General features: G+C 43.0%; 1 protein-coding gene across 7 annotated transcripts in view; it reads left to right on the top strand.

Moving 5' to 3' along the window:
- Map7 (microtubule associated protein 7) overlaps window positions 1-27223 on the top strand; it is a 136154-nt gene that overhangs the window by 87673 nt on the left and 21258 nt on the right. For 6 of the 7 annotated variants that reach the window (XM_087911535.1, XM_087911543.1, XM_087911523.1 and 3 more), the window contains 4 exons: window positions 13287-13450; window positions 14723-14840; window positions 18400-18510; window positions 24732-24845. In XM_087911535.1, the coding sequence (XP_087767661.1) occupies window positions 13287-13450; window positions 14723-14840; window positions 18400-18510; window positions 24732-24845 (507 nt within the window). Of the gene's footprint in view, window positions 1-13286; window positions 13451-14722; window positions 14841-18399; window positions 18511-19853; window positions 19977-24731; window positions 24846-27223 lie in introns of those variants that run through there. The other variant, XM_085689021.2, reaches the window with a different exon arrangement.

Raw genomic sequence — 27223 nt, 5'->3', positions numbered from 1 at the left:
TTGCATAGCTGTTGTATCTTGTGTGTATTCTGGTGCTGTTTTATATGCTGAGGAACTTCTTCTGTTTAGATTTTTATATACCTCCTTGGTTATACAAATTTAAAGGCTTTTTTACTGTGCCCTCCATTTCTCAATATCCCAATACATGGCACAGTGCTAAATATAAAATGTATGTTAGAAATTTTGCTGATCTTCCTTAAACTATAGTCTTCAGTGGAAGTGATGATAGTGTTTATGGAGAACTGACTGTGAACAGGGGAATATCCTAGATACCTCATTGGGTATTGTCACCAAGACTAGCAAATTGCTACCATAGTTACACTTGTTGTGTGAGCTCGTCATAATAATGTAAATGGTTTGTAGATTGTCAGCTTGTTTGAAAGTATATTGTGATGATTTAAAGAAGTTCAGAGAATCTAAAATGACAGTAATGATTAGTAACCCTTTGTTCTTTCCTCTGTGTTAGCTGTGTCAGCATGTGGTAAGCATATACACAGTCACCATCACCGGAGTGAAAACTCCCCGGGTAGTAAAGTTCTTTGAGTAGATAGCAGTGCTATATTTCAGAGGACTGAAATACATTTCTCAAAAGATCATAAGTGGTGCATAAGTCCCGGGAGGGATACCGAAGAAGGGGGATTGTGTGTCATCGCACAAGTGTAGTGCATAGGCCTTGTGTTGACTCAGATTTGACACAAACCAAGAGGGCAAAATGTAGGACTTTATAAGTGCTGAGGTGGGTTTTAGTAACTTTGGGGGGGGTGCTCCAATCTATTAGTAGAAATAGTAGGTCCTGTAACTTATTTCAAAGACCATTAACAAGGATAGGTGCATTTCGCCTTTATTGGACAGTGAACATTTTACTTTAAATAACTTAAGGCAAAAGTAAGCACCACTTCATTTATTGGAGACAGTACTTATTATTATTATTATTATTATTATTATTATTATTATTATTATTATTATTATGTACTTATTGATATAAAATCTTACTGTGTACTGCAGGCTGACCTTGAACTCTTGCCGCTACCTCCTGAGTGCTAAGATTGTAGATATGCACCTTCATGCCTGGCTCCACCTCTGCCTTTTCAAACCTACTTTGTGTTATTTTGGTTCATGTGTTCATTTGACCAATAAATACATATTTAGTTTTGAGCCAGAAATTGTAGGATATTGAAGATAAATTTCCCTAACTCCTAGGAGTAGAATAATAATAATACATAATGTTTTAGCTAACATTTGTTTCTCTCACATTCCTTCGTTTCAATTAGGCTGTGAGATTGTCAGTAAATGTCCGAAATGCGACTTCTTGTACCTTCTGCTGCTAGTGTGTCCATGTGTACCACCAGGATCTCTTGTTTGTTTCCAGGCCCTTACTTCCTCTCATTGCCACATTGTCTGTTCTCACCCGTTAGGATACGACTACTATCACGTCACAGCTCTGCTTCAGCTCTCTTGGTGACTTTTTTTCCCACCCAGTAGAAGCCAGAATCCTGTGGTTGGCCTCCTGTTCCCTAAACCCACCAGGCAGACCCTTGAGTAAGAACCAATTGCTGTTGGCTCCAACTGGAGCAAATTGAGAAACCCACATAACTCATTCTCTCTCCCTGTAAGTTTTACTGAAATGCTGCCTCCGTGGTAGGATATTTCCTGACCTCTTTACTCAGATTTGCAGATCCCTCAAATTAAAACTCCCTTTTTCTCTCTAGTATTGTCAACATCTAAATAGATACTTAACTTACTTGCTATTCCGTCGGCCTGCACTAGGGTACAAACCTTTCATAACGGAAAGGGTTGTACCTTTGCCAATTCTGAAGCCCAGTAGCAGAGCCTAGAATAGCCTTGTGCATAGTAAATGTCCAACAATTAACTGTTAAATGTTGAACCAAGTAAATCTATGCACTTTAACTGCAGGTGGTCACAGCAGGTATTGCAAGTTAGTATAGTTGTCTGATTTTGACCTCCACGTGCTATTAAGATTAATACTTGTGCAGTAGTTTGACCAAGTTCAGGAGAATATTTAAGGAATATTTAGCAAAAAAAAAAATCCTTCATTTCAGGAGATACAAAGTTTTGCTTTTTAAAAATAATATAGAGTTTGAAGTGTTAGGTTTAATTTTTCAAGTGTTTTGGCATACTTTTGGTAATTTGGTAAATTAGCTGAGGTAATTATGTTAGACTTTGCCCTTCTAGACAAAGTTTTATTATTTTGCCTGTTTTTCTAACTTCAGTGTGTTATCAGTTCAGGGACAGCCAAATCAGTGAGTCAGTGGAGAGAAGTCGTCATTCTCAAGAATACGGTGAAGCAAATTACTATTTGCTAATTTGTCTTTTGCAAATACCAAATTTTGTGTATGTGTTGTTGTTGCTATAGTACCTAGGTTGTTGCACGTGCTGCAGGTAAGCAGTCCTGCACTGAACTACACCCCGACCCTCTGAGACCAAAATCTTTACGTGACTGTACTTTCATTCCCACCTGGGGCTGTCTGGGCTTTTCTGGGTTCCATAAAATCACGGAAGAGGGATGGAGATGACTTAGTGTGTAAAGACTGCTAACCCCAAACCAGATTCCACATGCGTACTACAGCATGAATGTGCCCAAGTACACTTATACATATATGAATGCATAAAATAAATAAATGTAATTTAAAAATTTTAAATAATCAGTTGTTATAGAATATATATATTATTGATACAGCTCTTGTAGAGCTTATAGTTCTTTAATTAGAGCTCATGTTGGCTTTTACAGCTAAGTTTAAAGCTGTCCAAGAGATCTTTTAGAATGTATTTTCAAAAGAACACAATAATATAAACATGATTTTAGCCTTGGAACAAATTTCAATTAGATTAGCTGAGATAATTATATTAGACTTTCCAGCCATAGCTTTTTCACTTTGTCTTTTTTTTTAATGTATTATCAATTCAGGAACTATTAGTGAGTACAATTGAGAGATAAATAAATTATCATTTCAACCTGGTATAAAATGTTCATCTCAAAAATACTGACAAGCAAATTAGTATTTATTAACAAACACTCATTGATGGTATAACCCTAACTAGAGTCAATGTGAAACCTCTTGTGATTTTTAAGAGAGGTTTTGTTCCCAGGAAAGCTTTGGAGACTTTAAAGACTAGTCTCAAAAGAAGGAGGTGAGGGTGGGGGTGGTGAGTACCGACATCAGAGAGGGGATTGTGTCAGAATTAAGGGAGCAGGGAGCAGCCCTTCCAGGCAGCCTCCCATCCAGATACCAAGCGTGTACACTTAGCTCATCTGTGATCATTCTCAGCACTGGCCGTCCAACGCTGGCGCCTGGTGAACTCCTATACAGATGTTCCTAGACTAGCAGGTGGTTAAGAGACGACTCTGAGACCAGACGCCCCCTGTGGGAGGAACGTGGACATGAGACAGGCTCAGGCTACAGGACTAAATGGTTGTCTGTGGATGGGTGAAGTCTGCAGATCAGATAAATAACGTGGCTGACCCATCACTTTTTTATTCCTAAATTTACTTTGCCTTTAAGTGTGAGCATAAAAAGATTTTAAACCTGAGCAGTAAGAATTCTTATGAGCAGATGATAAAGTCTAAGATGACGTTGCATAATGGGGACCTTGCCTATCTCTCCGGCATGGAGGAAGAACATTAGTCACCGGGAGAGGCTCCAGCCCAGACCTTTTACCAGAAGGCTCATTGTGCTTTCAGAGTGAGACATTTGGGAGTTTGCAGGTTACCTCACTTCCATGTGTCTCCCAGCAGTGCCTGTCTCCGAGCACAGCTGTGAAGGTAATCGCTGTCCATGACTCGGAGTATGAGCCCAGCCTCTTTCCAGGTGATGACAATGGAGGAGCGTGGGCAGTCATGTGACTAGGTGCCTGACACTAAGTTTGGATTATTTTTAGCTAAGGAATAGCAGATAGAGGGGTGTCTGTGGTTCCTGGGATGGCTTTGTGAGACAGCCAGGAGAGGACAATGCTCAATTCTGTGAGGCGCGTCAGAGATTAGGGTTGGGATGGCAACCAGAAGTTCCAAGGACAGCCATTGATCAAGCAGAGGCTAAATACAGATTAGAATTTCTGGGAACTTTCTCTTTGTCTTGCTTCCTTGTCTCAAGTCCTCCTCCCCACACACAAGGGGAAATTTCTAGGGTTTCCACACGTGTAAACTGCTGTTCCAGCACCTCAGTTCCATTAGCCTTCAGGCACAGGGAAACAGGCCAAGTGGAAACCCCTTGCACAAGAGACAGTGTTGTGGGCTGTTGGTGGGTGTCCTGCAAGGCCATGCCAGACAACTCTCTAGTGCGTACTCCAGTTACAGGTCAAGGGAAAGACAGTTTTATCCCAGCACTTGAGATACTGAGACAGAAGGATTACCCTGAGCTCAAAACCAGCTTAGGTGACTTTAGTGACTTCCAGGCCAACTTAAGGTACAGAGTGAAATCCTGTCTCAAAATAAATAGATAGATAGATAGATAGATAGATAGATAGATAGATAGATAGATAGATAGATAAAGTGGGAAAGGCTTGAGTTAAATTCATCAAAGTGAGTCACTTTCTTGAGAGTCCTTTAGTTTCCCCTCCCTTGCTCCCTCCTGTTCTTTCACCTACCCACCTCCGTGCTAGGGATGGACCCCAGGGCATGCTTTAAATCATCCACTAGACTAGACATTGTGAGCATAGGCAGGCATAGGGCTGGCACCGTGGGTACAGACAGGGTCTGAATGGAGCTGGGGAACTCTCCAGACTGCCGCTCAGGAGAGACTTCTGACAGGAAGAGGCTTGAGTGTCAGACTACCAGGCGGGAGAGATGGTGGACAGAGGTGGCACCGGTGAGGGTTCGGGGAACTGGCGGGCTCTCTAGATTTGTGTATTGAGAGAAGCAGATGTGAAAGAGGGGACTCCAGCGCAGAAGGGGCAGGAGAGCATGCAATAGCAGCAAGAGGGTTGGGGAACGCACACTGGACGTGAGAGCGGAGGAGGGGCCTGGGCTTTCACACTTCACACAGCATTCCCAGAGGTCTGCCAGAGAAGACAAGCCACAGCAGGTTCTGCTTCAGGGTAGGCGAGACTGTGCAGGCAGATTCCAAGCTGTGGAATCAGCTGAATTAAGATCCCAGCTCTAGTTCTGCTACACCATGTGATCTTGGGAACATTGTTTAACTTCTTTGGATTTCCTCGTTTCAACTCCAAGCCTTCTTTGTATAGAATATTTTCGCTTACTACGTTTTTATTTTTATTAGTCTCATGGCTCTTCCTTTTCCTTGGCAGGCTGGAGATCAACTCCAGGGCCTTGCATTCTAGGCAAGCATGCTGCTGGTAAAAGAGCTGTACGCTGAACCTTTTAAACAGCATATCTGGTTATTTGAGGGTTAGCCTAATTAAAAAAACTTCAATCTTAATATAGGATTGATTTTATTCCTTCTACCATTTTGGGGAGAGGGTGATGAAAATGGTGGGACTTGAAACAAGGTCTCAGTGTGTAGCACAGTCTGACCTTGAGCTGGAGATAGGCTTGCTCTGCCTCCAAGGACTGGGATTACAGGCGTTGCTAGCATTCCCAGATTCTTGTAGCATTTTTAAAAACTCCTGGCTCACTGGTTAAGAACAATGATTGCTCTTCCAAAGCCCTGAGTTCAATTCTCAGCACCTACAAGGTAGCTCACAACTGTCTCTAATTCTAGTTCCCTAACACCCTCACACAGACAGACACGCAGGCAAAACACCAATGCACATTAAATAAATGTTTTAAAACGAACAAACTTCATCTCCTTTGTTTTCCTTTTACAGACGGGGGGGGGGGGGGTACTGAGCGGGGTGGAAGTGGGAGTGGCTCTCATGCAGATCAGAACTGGTCATCTCAGTCTTTACCAGCTTAGAAGTTCCCTGTGTTTTGCTATGCTGTTAGCAATTACCGTTTTCTTTTCATTTCAAAAGTCATTAACTTCTGCAACATCTAGAGCTGTTGCCTCAGCTTCTTTTCTCTCTCTCTGTGTGTGTGTGTGTGTGTGTGTGTGTGTGTGTGTGTGTATGTGTGTGTTAGAATCTGAATCCAGAGCCTCACACTCATACCCTACCACTAGGCTAAAACTCCATCTGCATTAAATGAAATGAGTGAAATATTTCCTACATGAATGCTCGAAGTCCTGTAAAAAAAAAAAAATTTACTCTTTATCCCTAGATTCTCTTATTTTTCCTTCCCACAGCCCCCTTCTTAGAATCCATGAGCTGAATTAAATGACATCTCCTTCAAGGAATTATTTCATATGTTTATTGTTTGCAGTGACCAAAAAGAAAGAGAAAAGGGCATTTATTAGCATTTATACAATTACAACAAGCATTGGAGTAAACTATAAATGTTAAAGACCAAACCTAAGGCCTTGTATATGTTAGGCAGGAGTTCTAACAATCTATATCCATAGCCCTAAGATTAAAACCTTCACATTTCAAATGAAAACAAAGCAAAGCATGGTGCATGCCTATAAAACTCCAGCACCAGAGAGGCAAAGGCCAACCTGAGTTCTATAGTGAGTTCCAAGCCGGCCTGAAATGCATAGCAAGATACTATCTCAAAACAAATAAATTATACACACACACACACATAATACATATAATTAGAGATTGTTGTATACTTTTTCTCTAACTTAAAAATCAGCTAATTTCCCCAAGATTTCAAAATATTAATATTATATTATTTTTATATCATATTATATGTACTATGTTCTTATTCCTGCCCATTTTGACTCTTGGTGGTATTATTAGCTATCATTATCCAGTGTTACTAGGAATGCTTCTGCACCTTACTTGAAATTCAAGCTGGGGTTGCAGGTTAATGATAGAGTTTAAGGCCCTGGGTTCAGACCCTAGCACAATAAAAAAAAAAAGGGAAAGAAATGAAACAGAGGCAAAACTTTAGATGTTGCAGAAGTTGACAACATCCATTTGTTCTCCATTCTGTTCCTCATACAGCAGTGAAATATGTTCTCCACCTGTATAGATATAAGCCTGCTCAGAAGGACCAGGACCGTCACAGACTGTATGGGTGTAGGTAGGGTGTCCACCTAGCCTGCAAGCACACTCTGGGTTCTCTTCCTTACCTATATCCTATTTGCTGAATGCTGTCTGTGGCACTAGAACAGGAGTTACCAGGATTAGCACGCAGCCTCCTTATTTCCATGTATTGGACCCATGCAGGAGCATGGCACTCCACCAAGTGTTCTGTGTGTCACCACGGGCTCACCAACAGCCCTGCCAGGAAGTCAGTGCTGTCATCTCAGGAAGAGGAGCGCAGTATCATCACTTGGTCAGTGCCCCAAAGCTGGTCAGGGGCAGGATCCCGTGCAGCTGTGTGTCTACCCCAACACCTTTTCTCCATCCTGAATCCTCTTGGCAAATAGGCACTGTGCAGTTTCTAAGTAGAATCCAAACTGAGAGTGCATTTCCGTTTTGTGTGGCATTAACACGGTGTTATCATTTCCTTGCCATTAAGACATCCTTGGTTGCAGCAGTTCAACTGGGACTGGCTTGCTCATGTCTGTATCACAGAGACTTGGGAGGTGGTGTCCACTTCCTTTTATCTCAGAGCCTGTGGACTAGTGGCAAATATATAACTTCAAAGGATGAGAGGATTGCGCAGTGTTTCGTGGTTTGTCTGGGCATGTTCTTCTGTTACAAAGCTGAGTTTGTATGAAGTTAAATGAAAATGTCTGTCATTGAGTTAAAGGTGTAACAAGTTTCATTGGCCATCAGGGCTGCTGCCCTCACAGAATTCCACTGACTGGGTGATTTCAGCATCAGAATTATATTTTCTTTCTGTCTGGAATCAGGTATGTGCCAGATCAGTGCTTGGTGCCGTGCCTGCTAAGGGCTCTTCCTCAGAGCGCAGGAGGCTCAGTGGATAAAGGCCCTTGCCACACCAACATATCATACACACAGAGAGTGTAGAGATAAAATAATACATATTACATACACACACACACAGTGGAGAAGGGGGTAGAGAGAGAGAGAGAGAGAAAGCTCTTCTATGTATTCTTAAAAGAAGACTAATTTTGTCAGCAAAGGGCTCCCCTCCTTAGTGACCCCTTTGAACTTTTTCTTATTTTATAGTTTATCTCTTGAAGCAGGGCCTTCTGCATAGCCCAGTGGCCTGGGACAGTGGTCTTCCTGTCTTAGCTTCAGCGCTGAGGTTATAGGCATGCACCACCACGCCCAGCTAGTTCAGTCTTAAATACCTTCTAAAGGGTGTACTTCCAAAGACAGTCATGCTGGGGTTAGAGCTTTAACGCAGGGATTCAGAGTTAGGGGACACACTTCAGTTTATAGCAATAGATGATTTCTTTTTCTTTTTTGCTTGTGCTTCTTTGTAGGTTTGTTGTTTGTTTGTTTGTTTTGAAGGAGGGCATCTTTGTGTATCCGTGTCTGCCCTGAAACTCACTCTACATACCAGGCTGACCTCTAACGCAGAGATCAGCCTGCCAGTGTGTTCCACCACCACCTGACAATTTTTGTCCTTTTGTTCAGAATTCTTACTGAAAAAATATGCGTGACCTCAAGTTAGATAATAGTTTGAATTACTAAAAAGTCATATAAATATACTTTAAAGTCTTAAAATAATGAATACCTATGTTGGCCTTCAGTTTAAAAGATCACATGATCTGTTGTTAGCAGCTCATCCTAGCCCTCACCAGCAGGCTCTAAGATGACCAGAAAGTAATATTTGCTTTTCCAGCATTGTTTGCCTTTTCTCTGTATGACTGTTTACGAACACTGTTGCTGGGGGTGGGGGGGAAAGGGGGCAATAGAGTTTCCACTCCCTGTGATAGAAAAAAGTTTGACCAAAGAGATGAATGCCGCTCCAAGTGGGGTTTGCCTAGTGTGACTAAGCAAGGCTACAGTTGGTCCCCTAGTAGCCCCTTGACAATAATAATCAATAAGGATTGATTATTTCTTGTAAAATTAATTACGTGAATAATAATGTCAAAGCTTGTACTGTGTAGCACAACCATGAGAGCCCTTCATTGTCTTAACTGAAACGTTGGTGGTCAGTTCTCCTGAATGCTTAAGTCCAGAGAACTATCTCACTGCTTTAAGTATAATTATATTTTAATACTCACAAAAAAGTTCCTGTGTTTTTCCACAACTTATTCTGATAGAAATCATCCTGGAAAATTTACACAAGATTGGGTCAGCCAATCAGTTCACGGTGAACCAGGAAGTAATTATTAGATGTTTGGATGTATTCAAGTAGTGAAACTTATGGGTAGGGTGGGTGTGTGTATGTGACAACTTTTGCTCCATAGAAATCAGAGATTAGGAAATGCTAAAGCTTGTGGTAGCTGTCAAGAGGTCCGTCCAGAAGACCGGATGTTGCAGGGTCTCTGCACCTGCCATCAGTGGACCCTTGTCTCAGATCTACCTGTGAGGCTTATTAGAAATATAAATTACTGTCCCCATCACCACCAGAAAATAAAAACTGAGTGTCATTTTGTTTTTAGTAACCCTGAACATGAGGGTTGGAGCCCAGGGGTTTTTTTCTAACTAGATGCTTTTACCCTTTACCCCTCAGACTTCCAAAGTTTATTATGCCGTGCATGACAGGTGTGAAGCCACTGCCTTCCAGAGTGGATTAGCTGGAGATTGAACAAGTATAGAAGGAACGGCAGGCCACTTCCCGCCTCCCACCCGACTAGCTTTACCCGGAATAATTACACAAAAACTGTATTCATTTAAACACTGTCTGGCCCATTAGTTTCAGCCTCTTGTTGGCTAATTCTCACATCTTGCTTTAACCCATATTTAGTAATCTGTGTAGCACCACGAGGTGGTGGCTTACCGGGAAAGATCCTAACCTGCGTCTGACTCGGAGAGGAGAGTCAAGGCGGCTGCCTCATTGTCTTCTTCCCAGCATTCTGTTCTGTTTACTCCACCTACCTAATTTTCTGTCCTGTCAAAGGACCAAGGCAGTTTCTTTATTAACCAATGAAAGTAACACATAGACAGATGGCCCTCCTCCATCAAACAAGAATAGAGGAAAATCATTGCTGGGAAGCAGAGCAAGAAATTCAGGCTAACCAGAGTAAGGAGGCTGTGCTGAGAACAGGGCAAGGAAAGCAAGCAAGATCTTAGCGATTGGGAAGCTTGCATCTAAAGTAGAAGTCAGTCGCAAATGTTTATTTCATTTCATTTCTGCATTGCAACGCTGGGATCAGACAGATTCACAGGTGTTGTGCAGGCGTATTCCCTCTGGGTCACTTTCCCAACCTAGTATCCTTCAGACTTTCAAGTGTTCCCTTTGACCCAGCAGTTCCACTTCTGCATGGACATACCCACACATCTGCAGAGATCTGTGCTAGCACAATGGTGTGGCTCAAAGTCTGAATTAGAGAAAGAAAAAAGAAAAGGAAGGAAGGAAGGAAGGAAGGAAGGAAGGAAAAAAGGAGAAAGAAAAAGAAGAAAGAAGGAACCTAAAAATATTTCAAGTAACTTATCAAGCAAGTGGTAATTGTCTATTTAAGCAATGTATAAATGATAAGATGCTATAGAGCCATTAAAAATGTAGTTAGGTTCAGATTTTCCTATTTTATATTAGTTTTTTGTTTGTTTGTTTTGAATTTCGAGACAGGATTTCTCTGTGTAACAGTTCTGGATGTCCTGGAACTCGCTAGGTAGACCAGACTAGCCTTGAACTCACCGAGATCTGCCTGCTTCTGCCTCTGAAGTGCTAGGATGCCCAGCACGTTTTTTTTAAAATATATTTTAATATGAAAGGATCCCTAAGAGACTTTAAGTAGAAAATGCGCAGAATAGTTACAATCTGGAACACTATGAATGGTACCCCTGTCTCCTGGAGTTAGAGACGGGATATAACAGGTTCCAGGAAGAGGAAGGCGGCCGTTTCACCTTGGAGAGTCATCATAGGGCCAGGTGTAGTGCACATCCTTTAATTCCAGTACTCCAAGGCAGAGGCAGGCAGATCTCTGAGTTTGAGGCCAGCCTGGTGTACAGAGCGAGTTCCAGGACAGCAAGGGCTACACAGAGAAACCCTGTCTCAAAAAACAGGGGAAAAAAATCTACCACTATAACCCACTTTTCTGTGTCTAGTGTCATTAAGAGCTTACCTGTAATGTGTTCTCAAGTAAAAACTCCAAACATTATATACATGGGTGCATGTGGCTAAAACAAGGGCATCTAACTGTAGGAATTATGTGCACCTGTTAAGTTTCAAGAAGTTTCAAGAAAACTTCTCAGTGTCTTTTTCTATTCAGTCATTTGGTAAATAATATGTGTTCTTTACATCAGTTTTTAGCCTGAGAATTTCTCTAGGACCTTAGGCTTTTATAGAGGCAGGAGCTTTGCAAACTAGTTTCCTCAATTGAGATCAGATAACCGAAATCCAAATGGACGTGATCAGAGTCAGGAGCTACTCATCCGCAGAGCTTCTAGGGGAAGCCAGCCCCTTCGCGTGCCCTCCCCTCACAGCGCTGGCTCCCCCTGAATTGTCCTTGTCCTTCTGTCAATAGCAAGCCAATCAGTTCTTTCATAACTTTGAAAAATAGTTAATGCTTCAGAATTGCAAAAAGCATTGGCCCAAGTGTGGTGGTACATGCCTGTAATGCCAGTGCTTCTGGGGTGGAGAGGCAAGAGGATTAGAATTCAAGGTCATTTTAAGATTCATAGAAAGTTCACAGACTACGTAAGATCCTAGATAAAGATTTTATGTTCCTGATTTTGCTCGGACTTCGTCACCTACAGTGATAAGAACATGAATATTTAGTTATCATAGTTAAAGGAAATACCATATTAAAGAAAATGTCTCTGAAGGTAGGTTTGCTTCCCAAAATATGGAAGAAACATATATAAAGGAGAAAAAAGTTTTCTGTCGTTGAGCAATGGTTCTTGGTTCTCTGTGTATATGTATAGGTGTGTTTGGACGTTCCTATTGTATGTGCAGGTGTGCACACACATCTATGCATATGTGTGTGGAAGCTGGAGGTGCATGTCAGGTGTCATGTCTCAAGCCATCCACCATGTTTCTGAAACAGGGCGCTGGGTATGAGCTTGCCAATTAAGCTGGCCAGTTGGTATAGGGTTCTGCATGTCCCAGCCTCTCCAAGTTGGGTGCTGGGGAAAGAAATGAGGTCCGCATGTTTGCAAAGCTACCACTTTAGTGACTGACTGAACTATCTTTCCGGCCTGTTACCAGTGTTTTAAAATTTTTACAATTGTTATTTGATAGGGCTAGGTATCAAACTGTGCGCTCCCTGAGTGCCCAAAACGGCCTCTTGCTCTCTCTCTCCTGGCTTAGCTGATTCACTGCGATGAACATGCGAGGCACCTAATTCATTGCTTCTCAGCTAATTTTCTCCATGTTGCTTTGTACTTCCAGAGAACCAAGGCTATGTATGAGAGAAATGTAGTCATAACTGGGCATGGTGGCTTCCCCCTGTGATTTCAGGGGCCACGTTTAGGAGGCCAAGGTGGAGGATTGTCATGAGTTCAAAACCACCTTGGGCTACATAGTGAGTTCCAAGCCAGCTTGGGCTATAAACTCTAAATAGATAGATAGATAGATAGATAGATAGATAGATAGATAGATAGATAGATAGACAGACAGATAGATTGATAGATAAATAAGCAAAAGTAAAAGGGAAGGCATGAAAAAGTGAGGAGAGGTGGGTTGGAGAGGGGCTGGAGGATAGACTCTTTCTGAAGCAGAGTGTTATTATGCGCTCTACTTCAACTCTTGGTAATCCTCCTGCCTCAGCCTCCCAGGTGCAGGGTTTGCAGATATATGCCACTGTGCCTGGCAGGATGTCGCACTTTTTAATTTGCCATTGTGATGGTGGTGTGTGTGCGATGTGTGTGTGAGGAGCGTGCAGGCAGGCACACATGTGGCAGTCAGGAGACCGCATTAGAGTCTGCTCTTTCTTTCCACTGTTGACTGCAGGGATGCAACTCAGGTCATTGGGCTTGTGTTGGCATGTGCTTTTCCATGCTGAGCCATGTCACCAGCCCTTTTAAAAAGAGATAGGGACTGGTGCTGTTGATCCTAGAGCCTCAGAGCAGCGCCAGCATGCAGCCTATGCTATAAAACTACCACAGCCAGCCAGAGAGCTATACGTATTCCCAAAGAGCAGAATTCAGGGCAACCTCCTTGACGTAGTGAGGAAAGCAAAGGCCAAGCTGGATCCTCACAGACTGACAGAGCCCGTTTGTTCAGTGTGGACCCCTTACCCAGCGTTAACTATTCAAGTCCTAAGCTTGCCTGTGTCGGATCTCCCTGTTTGCCCCCAAAGCTGCGCGAGAAATCGCCTGGTTAGAAAGAGAAGAGCGAGCCCGGCAGCACTATGAAAGGCACCTGGAAGCGCGGAGGAAGAAACTGGAGGACCAGCGGCTGAAGGAAGAGCGGAGGAGGGCTGCGGTGGAGGAGAAGCGAAGACAGAGGCTGGAGGAAGACAAGGTGCGGCCACATCCCTCTGCAGAGGAAGGTTGCCCTGCTTCCGTAATGCGGGATGCGTGGTTGCTATGCCGTCGGCAGTAAATATAGCTGCAGGTGTTGGGGAGCACAGCGCGGGATGGGGGCGGGGGTGGACGGGAGAAGATGACTGGTTGTCAGTGTTGCTGCCGAGGAACGCCGAGTACTCATGTTCCCATCTGATACTCATTGATCCTTTATTCAGCTGTACTGACGTGCTAAAATCCCTAATGTGGGCTTCCATAGGGTAAACATTTCCTTTATAAACATTGTAAACATTTCCACTCAGGTAATATTTCCACATAAGTACTTCACTTAACACTCATTCAAACCTTAAATAAGTGTTGTATAAGTTTCTCAAAAAAAAGGGGGGGGGGAGTTATGCTCAAAATTGTTTAGTTACACAGAGTTCTACAACATAGGAAGCCATGAGTGTCCTTGTCAGGTAAGGTGGAATATGTTTATAATCCCAACACTGAGAAAACAGAAGCAATAGGATTGCCACAAGTTCAAGGCTAGCCTAGGCTATGTACCAGACCTCAAAGAGAAAAGGATTTTTCTTTCTTGGAGCACTCCCATTCTCGAGAGTTCTTTCTAACTTTTCCTTAGTATTCACTCTGCTTGTGGGTAGAGAGAAAAGAAAAGTTATTGTGTCCTCAATTTCTGAATTCCATTTTTTAAATATGGCTCCATATGAGGCTGGGTATATAGACGTGGACCAAATACTTGCTAGCATGCATAAGGTCCCGACACCTTGAATCTCTGTGGTACACACACACACACACACACACACACACACCAAACAACAGCAGCAATAAAAACCCCACCAGTTAAGTGAGTCATAATGGGCACACGCCTATAGTCCTAGCAGTCAGGAAGCTGAAGCAAGAGCCTCACAAGTTTGAGGCCAACAAGACACTATATAACATGTATAAAAGTAAATAAAAACACATGCTGAGAGTCAGTCTAAGTGAAGACCTGTACTACCATGGCCCTTTCTGTGTGTTGGTGAAAGCGTCACACCCAGAGGGAAGTATCTGAGTATCTGTTGTACACAAGGGCTTTTGAACTAGGAACTAATGGTTGCAGAAACTATCCAAGATGGTTACTGTTCCATCTTAAGAGAAAGTACAGAAGTTAGGAAACAGGTTATAACAGCAATATAGGAGGGCAAGAATATAGGTAGTCTATTCTGCCTGAAGTTGCAGAACCTTCAACCAGCTAAACCTAACCACTGGCTCTTCTGTCCCACATAAGGAGCGCCATGAAGCTGTTGTACGGCGAACAATGGAAAGGAGCCAGAAGCCAAGACAGAAATATAACCGGTGGTCGTGGGGAGGCCCTCTCCATGGGAGCCACAGCATCCGCAGTGCAGGTAAATACAGATACCACTTCAAGTCTCCTCTTTGTGTTTGGTTTGGTTTTGGTTTTTTTCTGGACAGTAGAAGTGCATTTGCTCCCCCCACCCCGCTAAATATCTGGTTGCTGAAATCATTATACACTAGTTAAATGATGCTCCCACTGTCTGAGAGTGCGAGGGTGATGGAGGTAAGACCCAAAGACCTCTCTTTGCCTCCACGTGAGCTCCTTTCTGTTTGGGTTGCAGAGTCCTCTAGAGAGAAAAGTATGGAGCGTTTCTAAAACTCGAGACTGAACCGTGTCAATGATCCATTTGCATAAGGTCTTCATGGCTGTGGGATAAGTTAACCCATGTCCCTTTCTCCTCGGGAAGAATCTCAGCAGTGTAGCTGAATCAGGGTCAGTTCCGGGAGCACATGTACCCTGACGCTAACATGTGCAGCACTGATGTAGGGGAGGAGCATGTGCAGGTGCCTTAGACAAGAAATACTTTTGTACTGTAAATTCAATACACTTTTATTCTTTCATAGTAGTATGTTAATTCTTTTTCATTTGTGTGAGTCTGATACTCTTCTTTTTATTTTTAATCACGCCTTACCTTCTGTCCCCAGGTGGTTTTGTTGAGTCATTATTCACCTTCTCCATTTAGCAGGGGTGGACCAGCACATCACAGCGTCAGGGGGTACTAGAGAATCTGGTACAGACACCCATGTAATTGCTGACTGCCTGCTTTGTAGGTAGCCCCTCAGACTTAGGACCAGTTCGCAGACAGCTGAACCACCAGCTCCCTAGTTTTCATGCATGCCACTGTCCTTCACAAGGACCTAGATCTGAGATGGGCAGTGTTTCCTAAGTGCAATGTCATGACTCCGGTGACTTAAGGGTGTTAAAATAATCCCACTTTCTCTTTAAGTCATTTTTAATAAAGCCTATTTAAATGTCTTTTAGCTAAGAGTCACCTGTAATCAAAGCGCATCCTGTAGCTAGCAATACTACATACTCATAGACAGCTTCACTTTTAGCTGAGTAGTTGAATTGTTTGCATGTTTGCTGTATTTTTTTCATTACTGTTTTTATAACCCTTTAATTTTGTTTTAAGTTCAAAAAGTATAACCACAGTTTATTTCCCCGTAACACTGAACCAAACATAGAAGCACGTTTTCCCCCATGTCTCTTTACCACCTGTGATAGAAGACACACCAAACCTGTCATCGTAAAAATGACAGGTTTATATGTGATGCTTCATCTAGAAATAGTTTTCATGAATGTCCCATGAAGAAAAGTGCTCATGGTAAATGTTTTTATAACCATATTTTTCTTTGAGCTTCATGCTTCCTGTCTACATGACAGAAATGCTCTGTTATACAGTGCCAAACATCGTTGAGAAATAATAAACCTACTCAGCCTTACTTCTTGCTTTCTACATTGCTATTCAGAACAGTAAAGCCAGTGATGCACTTAGGAGCTGTTAGGTGAAACCCAGGTTGTAATGACTGGCGGGCGCAGACTACTGGTCTATTAGAAAAGAGACCTTTGTGTGGGGAATGACTGGAATCTGTTGAGGTTCTCAGAGACTAGGATGATCTGCTGTGCTGTCGAGAGACGTCCAGTTCTGCTCACTTTTAGCACCTTCACTTCATGGCAGCAGCTGTGTGAAGCCAGCTCCTACATTGCTAATCAGGCCAAGCCCTCCAAGCCTAGAAATGGTCCGCATTAAAGTTAGCATCGTGTCTAACCAGGGGACGTCAGCTTGCTACCATGAAAACAATTTTATTTGTAAAATCACCGATCCTTTAGTGAAATTTTTGTTCCGTGAGGAGGAGAAATGCATGGAAAGTCTCAGCTGGCACACGATGGCATGCCTCCATGGTGCCAGCATGTGAGAGAGTGGATAAAAGACTGTCTGACTCATTTTTTTTTTCTGCTTACTAGGAAATAGAACTGAGTGTTTTTAGTAACCACTGAAACTCTAGAGGCTAGGCTTACTAAAGGTACCACTCCCCTCAGCTGAAGCTTAGTGTATAAACATCAGGAAATGCTGCCGTCGAATCACGTGGGCATGGCTTTCATCCTTCCTCAAGCACACACGCACATTCATCCTCAGGGTGGTCCTGTTAGTGTTTCCCCTCTGTCTTCTATGTCTCCTCGTTCCCCGAACCCTGTCAGAGAAATGAAAATATAAGTCTTAGTAATCATGTTAGGTCACTTTTTTCCTTTTTAAAAACAGTTCAATTCCAGCTATAAAAGGTAATCTCAGTTGAAAAGTCATGTCTCTTTAATGAGTTATTACCAGTAGATTATAGATAATCGTCAAAACAGCTATGCTATAGGGCAAAATTCACCAAAAATGTTTACTGCCCAGATTATTCAGACCAGTGGGAACAGTGCCATCAATGGTGATGCTACAGCGAATATCTCTGTTGTTCTTTCATTAGCCACTAGGGGAGAAGATGGCGCTGCTTCTTTAACTTCAGCCATTGTAGGTCAGAGCGTCCAGGCACTGCTGACATATGGGCAGTGAGATGGTAGGTTTTTACCTCGTCCATCCAGGCAGCATGACCTTCTAATGAGTAAGGTTGTGATTTGTTTCTGCTGTGTTGACAACGAATTAACAGAACTCATTTTTAATTTTTTTTTGCCTTTATAATGACAATTTCCCTTCTGATTTGAACCCCAAAACCATTCTTAAATTATTTTACTACACAATAATTTTAACAATAATACTCACTGACTTAGAATTCTGACTTATATTGCTACCAGTTCTATTGGGCGAGTTTATGCACTGATTCCACTTTTGATGTCTAGAGCCACACACCCCCAGTACTAAGGAGCAAACCCAGAAGCATGGCACAGTTGGCAAACTCCAACCACTGAACCCTTTTTGTTTATTGATTTTTCTATTTGAAGACAACCTTAGGGCTTCAAATACAGTTCCCTTACCTAACAATGGGTCCAACCCCCAGGAGAGAGGAAGAAACAGGATGCCGGAAGGAGAGACAAAAGGAAACGGGCAGACAGACTTGAACTTAGAGGTGCACCCGCAATCCCTTGAATTGGAGGTCAGAGGTGTAGGAAATCAGAGGCTAGGCCAGGTCAGACTAAGTCAAGTCAGGGAGTGGGAGCTTGCAAAGATCCCAGGCTGGCCTCGAAGGTACTGCTCTGGCTAGCTTGCTAGTAACTGGAATCTAGGCAGGACCCAGCAGCAGGCCCTGGTGTGCATTTTAGCCCAGGTTGGCAGTGTATTTTCCCACTGAAAGCCCCTGTCCCGGGCGTCTTTGCTTCACAGTCGGCCTGCATCACTTCTTTCCCTTGCCCTTGGGTTTGTCTTCATCAGCTCGTGTTATAATAGCATGCTTCCATTTAAACTGCTAAACTAAAGGTTTAATGTTATTTCTTTAAAAAATGAATTTCATTTCTAGCCTTTAAGTGACTTTAGTATGTCCACTCAGAAAACTGTGCTGTTATGGAAGATCTAGAAATAATGCTGATGCCTCCAGGCCTCTTCTCCTTCCGCCACTGAACAATTGCAATCCTGCATGCCGGCTGTCAATTAGCATTATCTCCATTTGTTTTAGATCCAGACAGGCGGTCAGTTTCCACCATGAATCTTTCGAAACACGTTGATCCTGTCATTAGCAAGCGGCTCTCGTCCTCGTCTGCGACTTTGCTAAACTCTCCAGATAGAGGTACAGTCAAAAGGAAAACGAAACCTGTTCTGTTGCTTACTTGATGTTCTCTTTCCTGGATGTGTACAGATGGAATTAGCATCTGAAGTTGCTCTCCCTGCCTTTCTTAAATAGGAAGAAAAAACCTTGAGAGTAAAAAAGCAGTAAGCAGCTGACATCACTTGCCTTGCTACGAGAGCATTTCTCGTTGCAGAAGGCGGCCGAACGGTGCTTTTAACAGTGCAAAGTGGTGCTTCCCTCAACCGTTTAGCAAATGAACTCACCCACCTATCCACCAGAAAGCAGATGATCTTGTTCTGAACAGTTCCTTTCTTTCAGTCATCCATATGTTGGGAGTTCTAGGTGCCCGCTTTCGAAGAAAACTTTAAATGATTCATGACGGCCGAGTTTCACTTTACCGACCTGTTTCTCGTGTGGTCGACCATTCCTTACGGCATTCCTCACATGCATGATTGGTTGTTTGCTGTCCATTCATTTCAGTCTTTAGGGATTGACCTAATTTTAAGGCTGTCATCACCTTGACGGCCTCCCGAACAGGTTAATGATCGTGGTCTTCCAGCCAAAGTCTTAACTGGGGTTTGTGTTTATACATCCTATGGATTTACAGTACATGAATGTTTAGTTATTCATAAACTGAAAGTTTTATTTTACATCATAAAAGAAACAATCAAGCTTTTAAAAGAAGCTCCTTGTTTTAATAACTAAGATGATTTGAAATAAAACCAAAGAATTATTGTGTAATTAAAAAAAAGCACATGCTCTCAAAAAAAAATCACAAAATATGGTGGTTTTGAGTACATTTTTAAGAAACTGGAAAGTGTCCTGTCTTAATCTTTAATAAGACTGTAATGTGTGCATGTTCTGTGTGTATGTCAGTTCATATATTTTGTATTTTGTATTGTTATGGTACCATTGTAATATATAATATTATATGAATGTTGCAACTTTATAAATTGGTAAATGTTTGAATAATTTTTTATTCTTGTCTGCTTTTTTAAGCAAACTGTTTCTTTTTTAAGCTAAATTTGCCTAAAGCATTGATATTAGCATGTGATCAAGTATTAGGGGCTATCCATGTTAATTTATTGTTAATTAAATTTTCCTTCATAAATATGCAGATGAGAGCAAGTGTACTCTGGGGAGGGTGGACTTGTGTTTCAAGCTCATTCCCTTAGTAGAACATAAGATACAGATACGGTGTGGATGTCCATGTCCCTTTCCTTTAAAGTGGTCGCTTACCCAGCACCTTAATGTCACCCTTCTGTGAACCTGGGTCTGAGACAAACCACAGATAAGGATTTGTAATGCTCTTAAATCATGCCTTGCTTTCCTGCCTCCACCAGTCCCAGGTAAAATGGAGAGTAAGGACGCAGGCTATAAACAGGGTGATGCCCTATCCTGTCTCTGAGGATTCAAAGTGCTGAATTCTGCATCATTTAGAAATAAAATTACGTTTAAAAACTCTACATGATGTATCTGATTGGATTTTCTTAAAGTAATGTGGTTTGGGAATTAAGATCCATTGGGTAGCCCATCTATCGATTCTGTTTGGGTTGACTGAGTACCTCAGAGCTTGAGAATCTAACTTTTAATGACTCTCGTGGTAATGATTATGGAGAGGGATTGGAGCTAAGACTAGCAGCCCCTCCCATGCAGCTGTTCTCTGGCTCCGCAGTTCTCACCTCTGTGGCCTCCACGCGTGCTTTCTTTGTTCCTGTTCTATAGTCCTGACTGGTCTGGAATTCATCATGTAGACTAGGCTGGCCTTGAATTTGCTTTAGTCCTTCTGCCCGTGGTGCTGTGATTACAGCCATGCACTACCTACCACATGATAGGCATTCTCTGGCCAAACTGGAAGAAGGGTTAGGATGCCAAGGCCAATAGATCTCAATAACTAGTCTGTGGCAGGATTCAGGAAACTGCTCCTTGAATCTAGACACCAGGCTGCAGAGTTGAAGGTTAATAAAGCGATCGGATCAGAGGGAAAGCTCTGGAGTCACCTCTGCTCTCCTGCCCCCATCAGAGGAGCCGGAGAAAGTTCTTGGTCTAACCGATCATACTGGCCTGGAAGGGGCTCTCATGATCTAGGAAGCTTTGTTTGCATGTTTGTTTTGGTTCAGCAAAATCTTGAGTAAGATTACTTTTCAAACCGGGTGGTGGTAGGTGGCACACACTTTATTCCCCAGTACTCAGGAGGTAGAGGCAGACAGATCTCTGTGAGTTCGAGACCGGCATAGTCTACAGAGTGAGTTGCAGGACAGGCTCCAAAGCTACCCAGGGAAACCCTGTCTCAATAAACCAAAAAAAAAAAAAAGAAGAAAAAAAAAAAAGAAAGAAAGAAAGTAAAAGGCTTTTTTGCACATTAGTTATGCTTTTTTAAAAAAATAATTTAGATTTTTTTTAGATTTATTTATTTATTATGTATACAGTATTCTTAGTATTTTGCATGTATGCCTGCAGGCCAGAAGAGGGCACCAGATCTCATTACAGATGGTTGTGAGCCACCATGTGGTTGCTGGGAATTGAACTCAGGACCTTTGGAAGAGCAGGCAGTGCTCTTAACCTCTGAGCCATCTCTCCAGCCCTTAGTTATGCTTTAATATCTCACTAGAGAGAGTTCTTATCAAATTCAGCTAGAAGTTTTTATCTACAAATGTCAAAAAAGAAAAAGGCCTATGCAATGTTATTAAATTGTTTGAGCTTTCTCTGGCCTGTAGCAGTAGCCTTAAAGCTGATATAAAGCTGAAGTCCTAAAACCAGGACTGATGGTTGGCTAGAAAGATCTGCACAGCTCTATTGGTTATGAAGTGTACTGAGATACTGTCAGATTACTTAGTAAATAGCCGCTTTCCCAGACACTCCAAACACAATGGAGGCTATGACTTCCTTTAAACATATTTGTGATTTGGGGATCAGGAGACGGCCCTGGGGGTGAAATAGCACACCAGCCTGAGGACCTGAGTGAGATCCTTCAGAGCCTACGTTAAAAATCCAGGCAAAGGCAGCCGTGGTGATGCACACCTCTAACCCCAGCACTTGAGAGGCAAGTGGATCTCTGTAAGTTCAAGGCCAGCCTGGTCTACATACTGAGTTCCAGGACAGCCAGACATAGTGAGATCCTGTCTTGGAAAAAAAATTAATGAATTAAATCTTTAAAATTTAAAAAGTAGATCCAGACATGGCAGGACTCACCTGCCATTCCAGTCCCTCAGAGTCAGAGGCAGGCAGATCCGTAGGACTTGCTGAGTCTGCCTGGTTTAATGAGTGAGCTCCAAGTTCAGACAGGAGGACCGTGTCTCAGACAGCCACGTGAGAGGAGAGAGATGCTCATCATTTAAGAGCACTTGCTGTTGATGAGTTCAGTTCCCAGCATCCCTGTCAAGTGGCTTAAAATTGACTATAGCTCCAACTCTGGGGCTTCCAATGCCCTCTTCTGGCCTCTGTGACCACACACACACACACACACACACACACGGCATTCATTCACAGATATACACACATCCATGTAAATAAAAATAAACCATTTTTTAAAATTAGATAGACAGCAGTTGGTGAGGATACTTGACACATGGCCTCCACCTGCACACAGGTGGACACGTGCTTACACCTGCATACACACATGTATGAATCAGGTGCACACAGATAGGAGGAAGAAGAAAATACTTTTATATCTGAATATAGTGCCGCATGGACTGATAAGCATGTGATTTCTCATTGATTGTCACTAGAAGCTCTGCAACAGAGATGATGTTGCCCTTTGGAAATTTGCATGAAAGGTGCATAGCCTCATCTTTAATGCCACCCACTTAACCAGATTTTTCTCAAGAAGGAACAACAGGGAGCTTAAAAAGAGGGAGCTTAAAACTGTCTCCTCTTAGCTAAAATGAGTCTAGACAGTTTCAGGTGGGTGGAGAAAGCCTACTCCATCACCTAGGAGGCTGAGACAGGAGGAAGGTTCATGGCTCCCTGGCCTATGGACTGAGACCTTGTCTCCAGAATAAGTAAATAAATAGAAACGAGACAATACATTCTCACTGTGAATCAGTATCGTAGTCCATAGTGACAGATTGCAGATAAATTCTGCCCAGAATCATGCTTTTTTCATTCTTGCTCTAATTCAAGTTAATGGCAACATGTATGGAAAGCTTCAGGTAGCACATAGGTGTTCTTCTAATGCCCACAGTCAGAATCTAACGACATCTATACAAGTTCCGCTTGGCACCCATGACCTGAAACCCAGCAGTGACTGTGTGCTCTGGGAGACACATTGTAGCGTGATTTACACACACTGAGCTAGCCCAGATCTTTTAGTTCTGGTCATCTGAAACCATATGGCTAGCCATGGTCTGGAATGTATCTCCTGAGTTGGCCTCCCCTGATCTGAGTGGTCTGTGCTGGCAGTGGTCAGCATCTCATGCCAGTGCGTAAATAGGAGCCATGCCAGACAGCCCCACCGTGCAATCCTCCCTCGGCATTTCAGTCTCCAGATCAGGAAGCCTACATTAAGCGAGGAGAATGCTATTCTCTACAGACTTGCACTAAAATCTTAACCTCTCTCCCTCTCCTGTCTGTTAGTCATGAGTGTAGAAGTGGTGATAGTTGATGCCTGAAGACTTGCGGGAGTAGTTGAGTCTTCAAGGGAGAAAAGAAAAGAGCATGTCTTCAGGGCTTATTCATCTCTTCAGTTCTGAACCTGTCACCATATAATTTATCTGTAGAAGGACGCCCGCCGTTTCTTTCCCTTCTGCATTGGTTGAACATATAGTTCTGTTGAAGGTTTTCAGTTTATCCATGGTGTCCTATATTAACTTTCACTGCTGCCTTTGTGTTTTTAGTAAGTCTTAATACTAGAAAATATGTAACCATGGAAGCCAAGTATAGTGGTCCAAACCTGTTATCCCAGCCCTTGGGCAACAGAGCAGAATGCCATGAGTTTGAGGCCACCTACAGAGTGTGACCTGTCTCAAAAATAAAAAAAACAAATAACAATAACTTAACCATAAAGAATCTCCTAATAAACAGGAAATCTAATGGAAAAGTCATTAATTCTTAAATGAACTAAAGCTTTGATCAGAAAAATCACTCTCAAAATAAAGTTGTGTCATTAAAGGACTTCTTGGAGCTTGGTTCTCCCTGGGCAGAAGCAACTGTGTTCGGGGTGGCAGTGTTTAGCACTATATGGGTTTTATAAGCTAAACCAGATTCCCCCGAGTTTGAAGTGCCATTCCTCTAGGAAATGGCATGTAGAGACTTTCCTGAGCCACACAGGGCGGCAGTCCGGAAGAGTGCGGTCGGTGATTGTTCTCTTGCAGTCGCACCTGTGGGAACTTGCGAGCTTCTTCGCTGGCACCTCACGAGCAGACCTTGTGTGTTTTGGCGCGCCATCACTAGATGCTAACACTGTAAACAAATTCCTAACTGGCATGCATTTTCTAACCATGGCCTTGCCAAATCCAGGTAGTCTGGGACCGATACGTCATCGTGTTGTTTTAAGTTTGTTTTCTAAGTTCTTCAGACGTCACCGGTAGTCTTCAGGTGCATAACAATATTGGACTTTGGAGTTTCTGCCTAATTTTCTCTTCCTTCAGCTTTAGCCTTGATCCTCAGCCGAAAGTTTTATATTGTGCCAAACAGGGACCTGAAAGAGCCTGGCTTGCTGAGTGGAAAGGTCAAAAGAACCCCATACAGACCTTTGCATGAGCCTTCTTTCACCTCCCCAATTACCCTCAACAATCCAGGGCGACCCATCATAGTTTAACAGCGCCCCCATAGTCCTGTATGTAAATCTAGTCCTTATTTGCTAGCTCCAGTGAGACTGGTCATTTGAAATGTCCAGGAAGCCCTGTGTCAGGTGGGTCCCATCAGTCTGCTGCGCACCGTGATGCCCATCAGATAGGTGCGCTCATACTGCCAGTATGAATTCATGATAGTAGCAGATCTATAGCTGAAATGGTATTTCCATTTCAAGACCTATTGTTTGCTTAACAAGAATGATGAGCAAACTCCACTCCAGCTGCCCTTTTAGAGCTAAGACACTGTTCATGGTATAGCTCCTCCCCTCGGGTGGGGATCCTTTGCCCTGACTCATGGTCACATGTCCTCCCTGGAAAGTCTGGGCTGTCTCAAAGGTCCAGACTGTGGAGGTATTGAGTATGATATTCTGCATGCTCTCGGCTCTAGAAACAATGTTGCTAACCTCTTGCTTATGTGGTGACATTTAGCTCGCCGCCTGCAGCTCAGCCCCTGGGAGAGCAGCGTTGTAAACAGACTGCTGACGCCCACACATTCGTTCCTGGCCAGAAGTAAAAGCACAGCTGCCCTGTCTGGAGACACAGGTAATGCCGTCCAGGCACAACTTTCTGGTGAGGTAAAGTCCTCCTTCCGAAGCCTCTCTGCTCTTCCCACGTTCCTTTAACCCCACCTCCATCACCCTGGTGTGTGCGTCCCTCTGTTGGTGTTGGCTTTGTGCTGTTGGCATTGTTTCCTCTTCGCATCCACCTCAGCTTCTTATCTGGACACCAGACGCCAGGCAGGCAGATACCACCCCTCGCTGTGATCTCATGGTCTCCATCTGTCTGTATGATGGGCAGAAGAAAGTATCAGTTACCTGCTTTTCTGTCTGCCCCTGTATCTCAGCAGATGACCAAGGGTGGTAGATATAATTTAACAGTTAATACGGCTATGCAGGCTTGGAAATAAATCAGCACACGCCTACAACTTAAGCTCATAGTTTCTTACTGTAGCAGCTACTCCTCAGGTGCCAGGCTTGCTAACGTAACCTATGAGCTGGAACCTTCTGAGCCCTGAAGAGCTGAGAAGGCTGATTGAATTCACTTGTTACATTCCTTGGAAACAATATAGAACATACCTAATCCTGGCTGTTACATTCAAACTTTTTACAATGCAGACTCAGCCTGAATGGACCAATGAAGTTAATGAAAAGCGAGGGTAATGTATCCAGTTGGTGTGAACCACCAGTGCAGGCTTTGAGTAACATCTCTGTCCTGATGATGGGGTTTAGATTTCCTGACTCTGCTGGCACAGTTGGCCGGTCTGGAACAGGCCTAGCAGCTCTCATCCTTTGCACTTAGGAAACCACAAGTCCTCTGTGAAAAGTCCCCTTTAAAAATGCTGTCTCTTCATTCCCATTAGTCTGCTGCACAAATAAACCGCTTGACAATTTTATAGTAACTCTCCTCTGTAGTGCCCAGTGAGCTAGCAAGTGTCAGCTCTTGAGGCCAGACTGCAGATCTGGGCATCTCAGCACCTCTTTCTGGGGATCAGTGCAGTGGCTCATGTGTTTCACCAGACCACTTGGAGAATCTCAAGGGTGTCGGCCTCCCCCCCCCCCCCCCGCCCGCTCCGCACTCACACTTCATCTGGGGCTTTTTTGAAGGAAAAGGTCCAGCATCTCAAGACAGTCTGTCTTACGCCACAAATTCCATACTCCTTTGCACACGATGAAAGCAGTCCTCAGCCTGTTGAATCTTCCAGGCTGTTGTCCACCATTTTGTGGACACTCCATAGTATGTGGCCATCACACTCCTGAATCCATGCTGTGTGTTGTCTTGTTCCAAAGCTGAACTTGTCTTTCTCTGCCGTTTCTGTCAGCACGGACTCTTGGCAATTCTTTGACTCCCCTCCAGTCTTCTCCACAACGTTTCATGTCTGCTCATTGCTTCCCTCCTGGCCCCCTTCCTTTCTGCGTTATGCTCAGTTGGGGTCCTTTTATCTGTAGATTGGCTCTTTATTTTATGGCTCTTCTATTTTTTTTAAATTTATTTTGTTGCTACCTTTCAGTAGTTGATTTTAGTGAGAAACAGAATATAAATTTTGAGTTGACTATCTACTGATACTTTCTCTAGGTTATTATTGCCTATTGCATTGATAATAGGTTATATTTAATGTGGTTAAAAGCTTCTGGTTTTTATGAAGATTTCCATTTGGACCGATGCATGTAAATATATGTCCTCTAGTTGTTTTTTCAGAGACATTTGTCATATATGTTGACTGAGGGGTCCTGTCCCACCTGGTTCCCACAGTCATTAAGTCCCAAAGAAATCACACAAGGTCTACATTAATTATAAACTGATTGGCCTAGTATCTCAGGCTTCTTATTAACTCTTATAACTTATATTAGCCCATAATTCTTGTCTGTGCTAGCCACGTGGCTTGGATCTTTTTCGGTGAAGCAGTCACATCTTGCTTGCTCTGGTCTGGCTTCCTCTCTGTCTGGGTGACAACTGCAGACTGACTCTTTCCTCTTCCCAGTATTCTCCTCGCCCTGCCTCTACTTCCTGCCTGGTGGCCCTGCCTATACTTCCTGCCTGGCTACTGGCCAATCAGTGTTTGTTTAAATTACAAGTGACAGGGTACAGACCATTGTCCCACATGTTTATTTTGCTGTGTATGCTCCTAATTGTTTTGCTCCCATATTAGTTTTCTTTCTTTCTTTCTTTGTCTCAGGCACAGTGGTGGCCATCCTAACAGTAACATTCTTGCCATTTTAAATAATTGCATCCTGTCTCCCTATATTTTCTATGCCTTGGCTTTGAGGGACTGAGCAGAAGTATGTATCAGCTTGCCTTTAAATGAATAAATCAATTCTTTTCTGGCTATGATTAGCTATCCCTGTAACAAATCTAAACACCTGGAAAGACTTGGTCAGTTGATATTTTAAATCTCTGTCACTTTCCCTCACGGCTCCTGAACT

Source organism: Myodes glareolus, chromosome 1, assembly GCF_982192425.1.
Source record: "Myodes glareolus chromosome 1, mMyoGla1.1, whole genome shotgun sequence".
Classification (NCBI taxonomy): Eukaryota; Metazoa; Chordata; class Mammalia; order Rodentia; family Cricetidae; genus Myodes; species Myodes glareolus.
The sequence above is the reverse complement of the archived record's forward strand: the minus strand, read 5'-3'. Positions and strand labels throughout refer to the sequence as shown.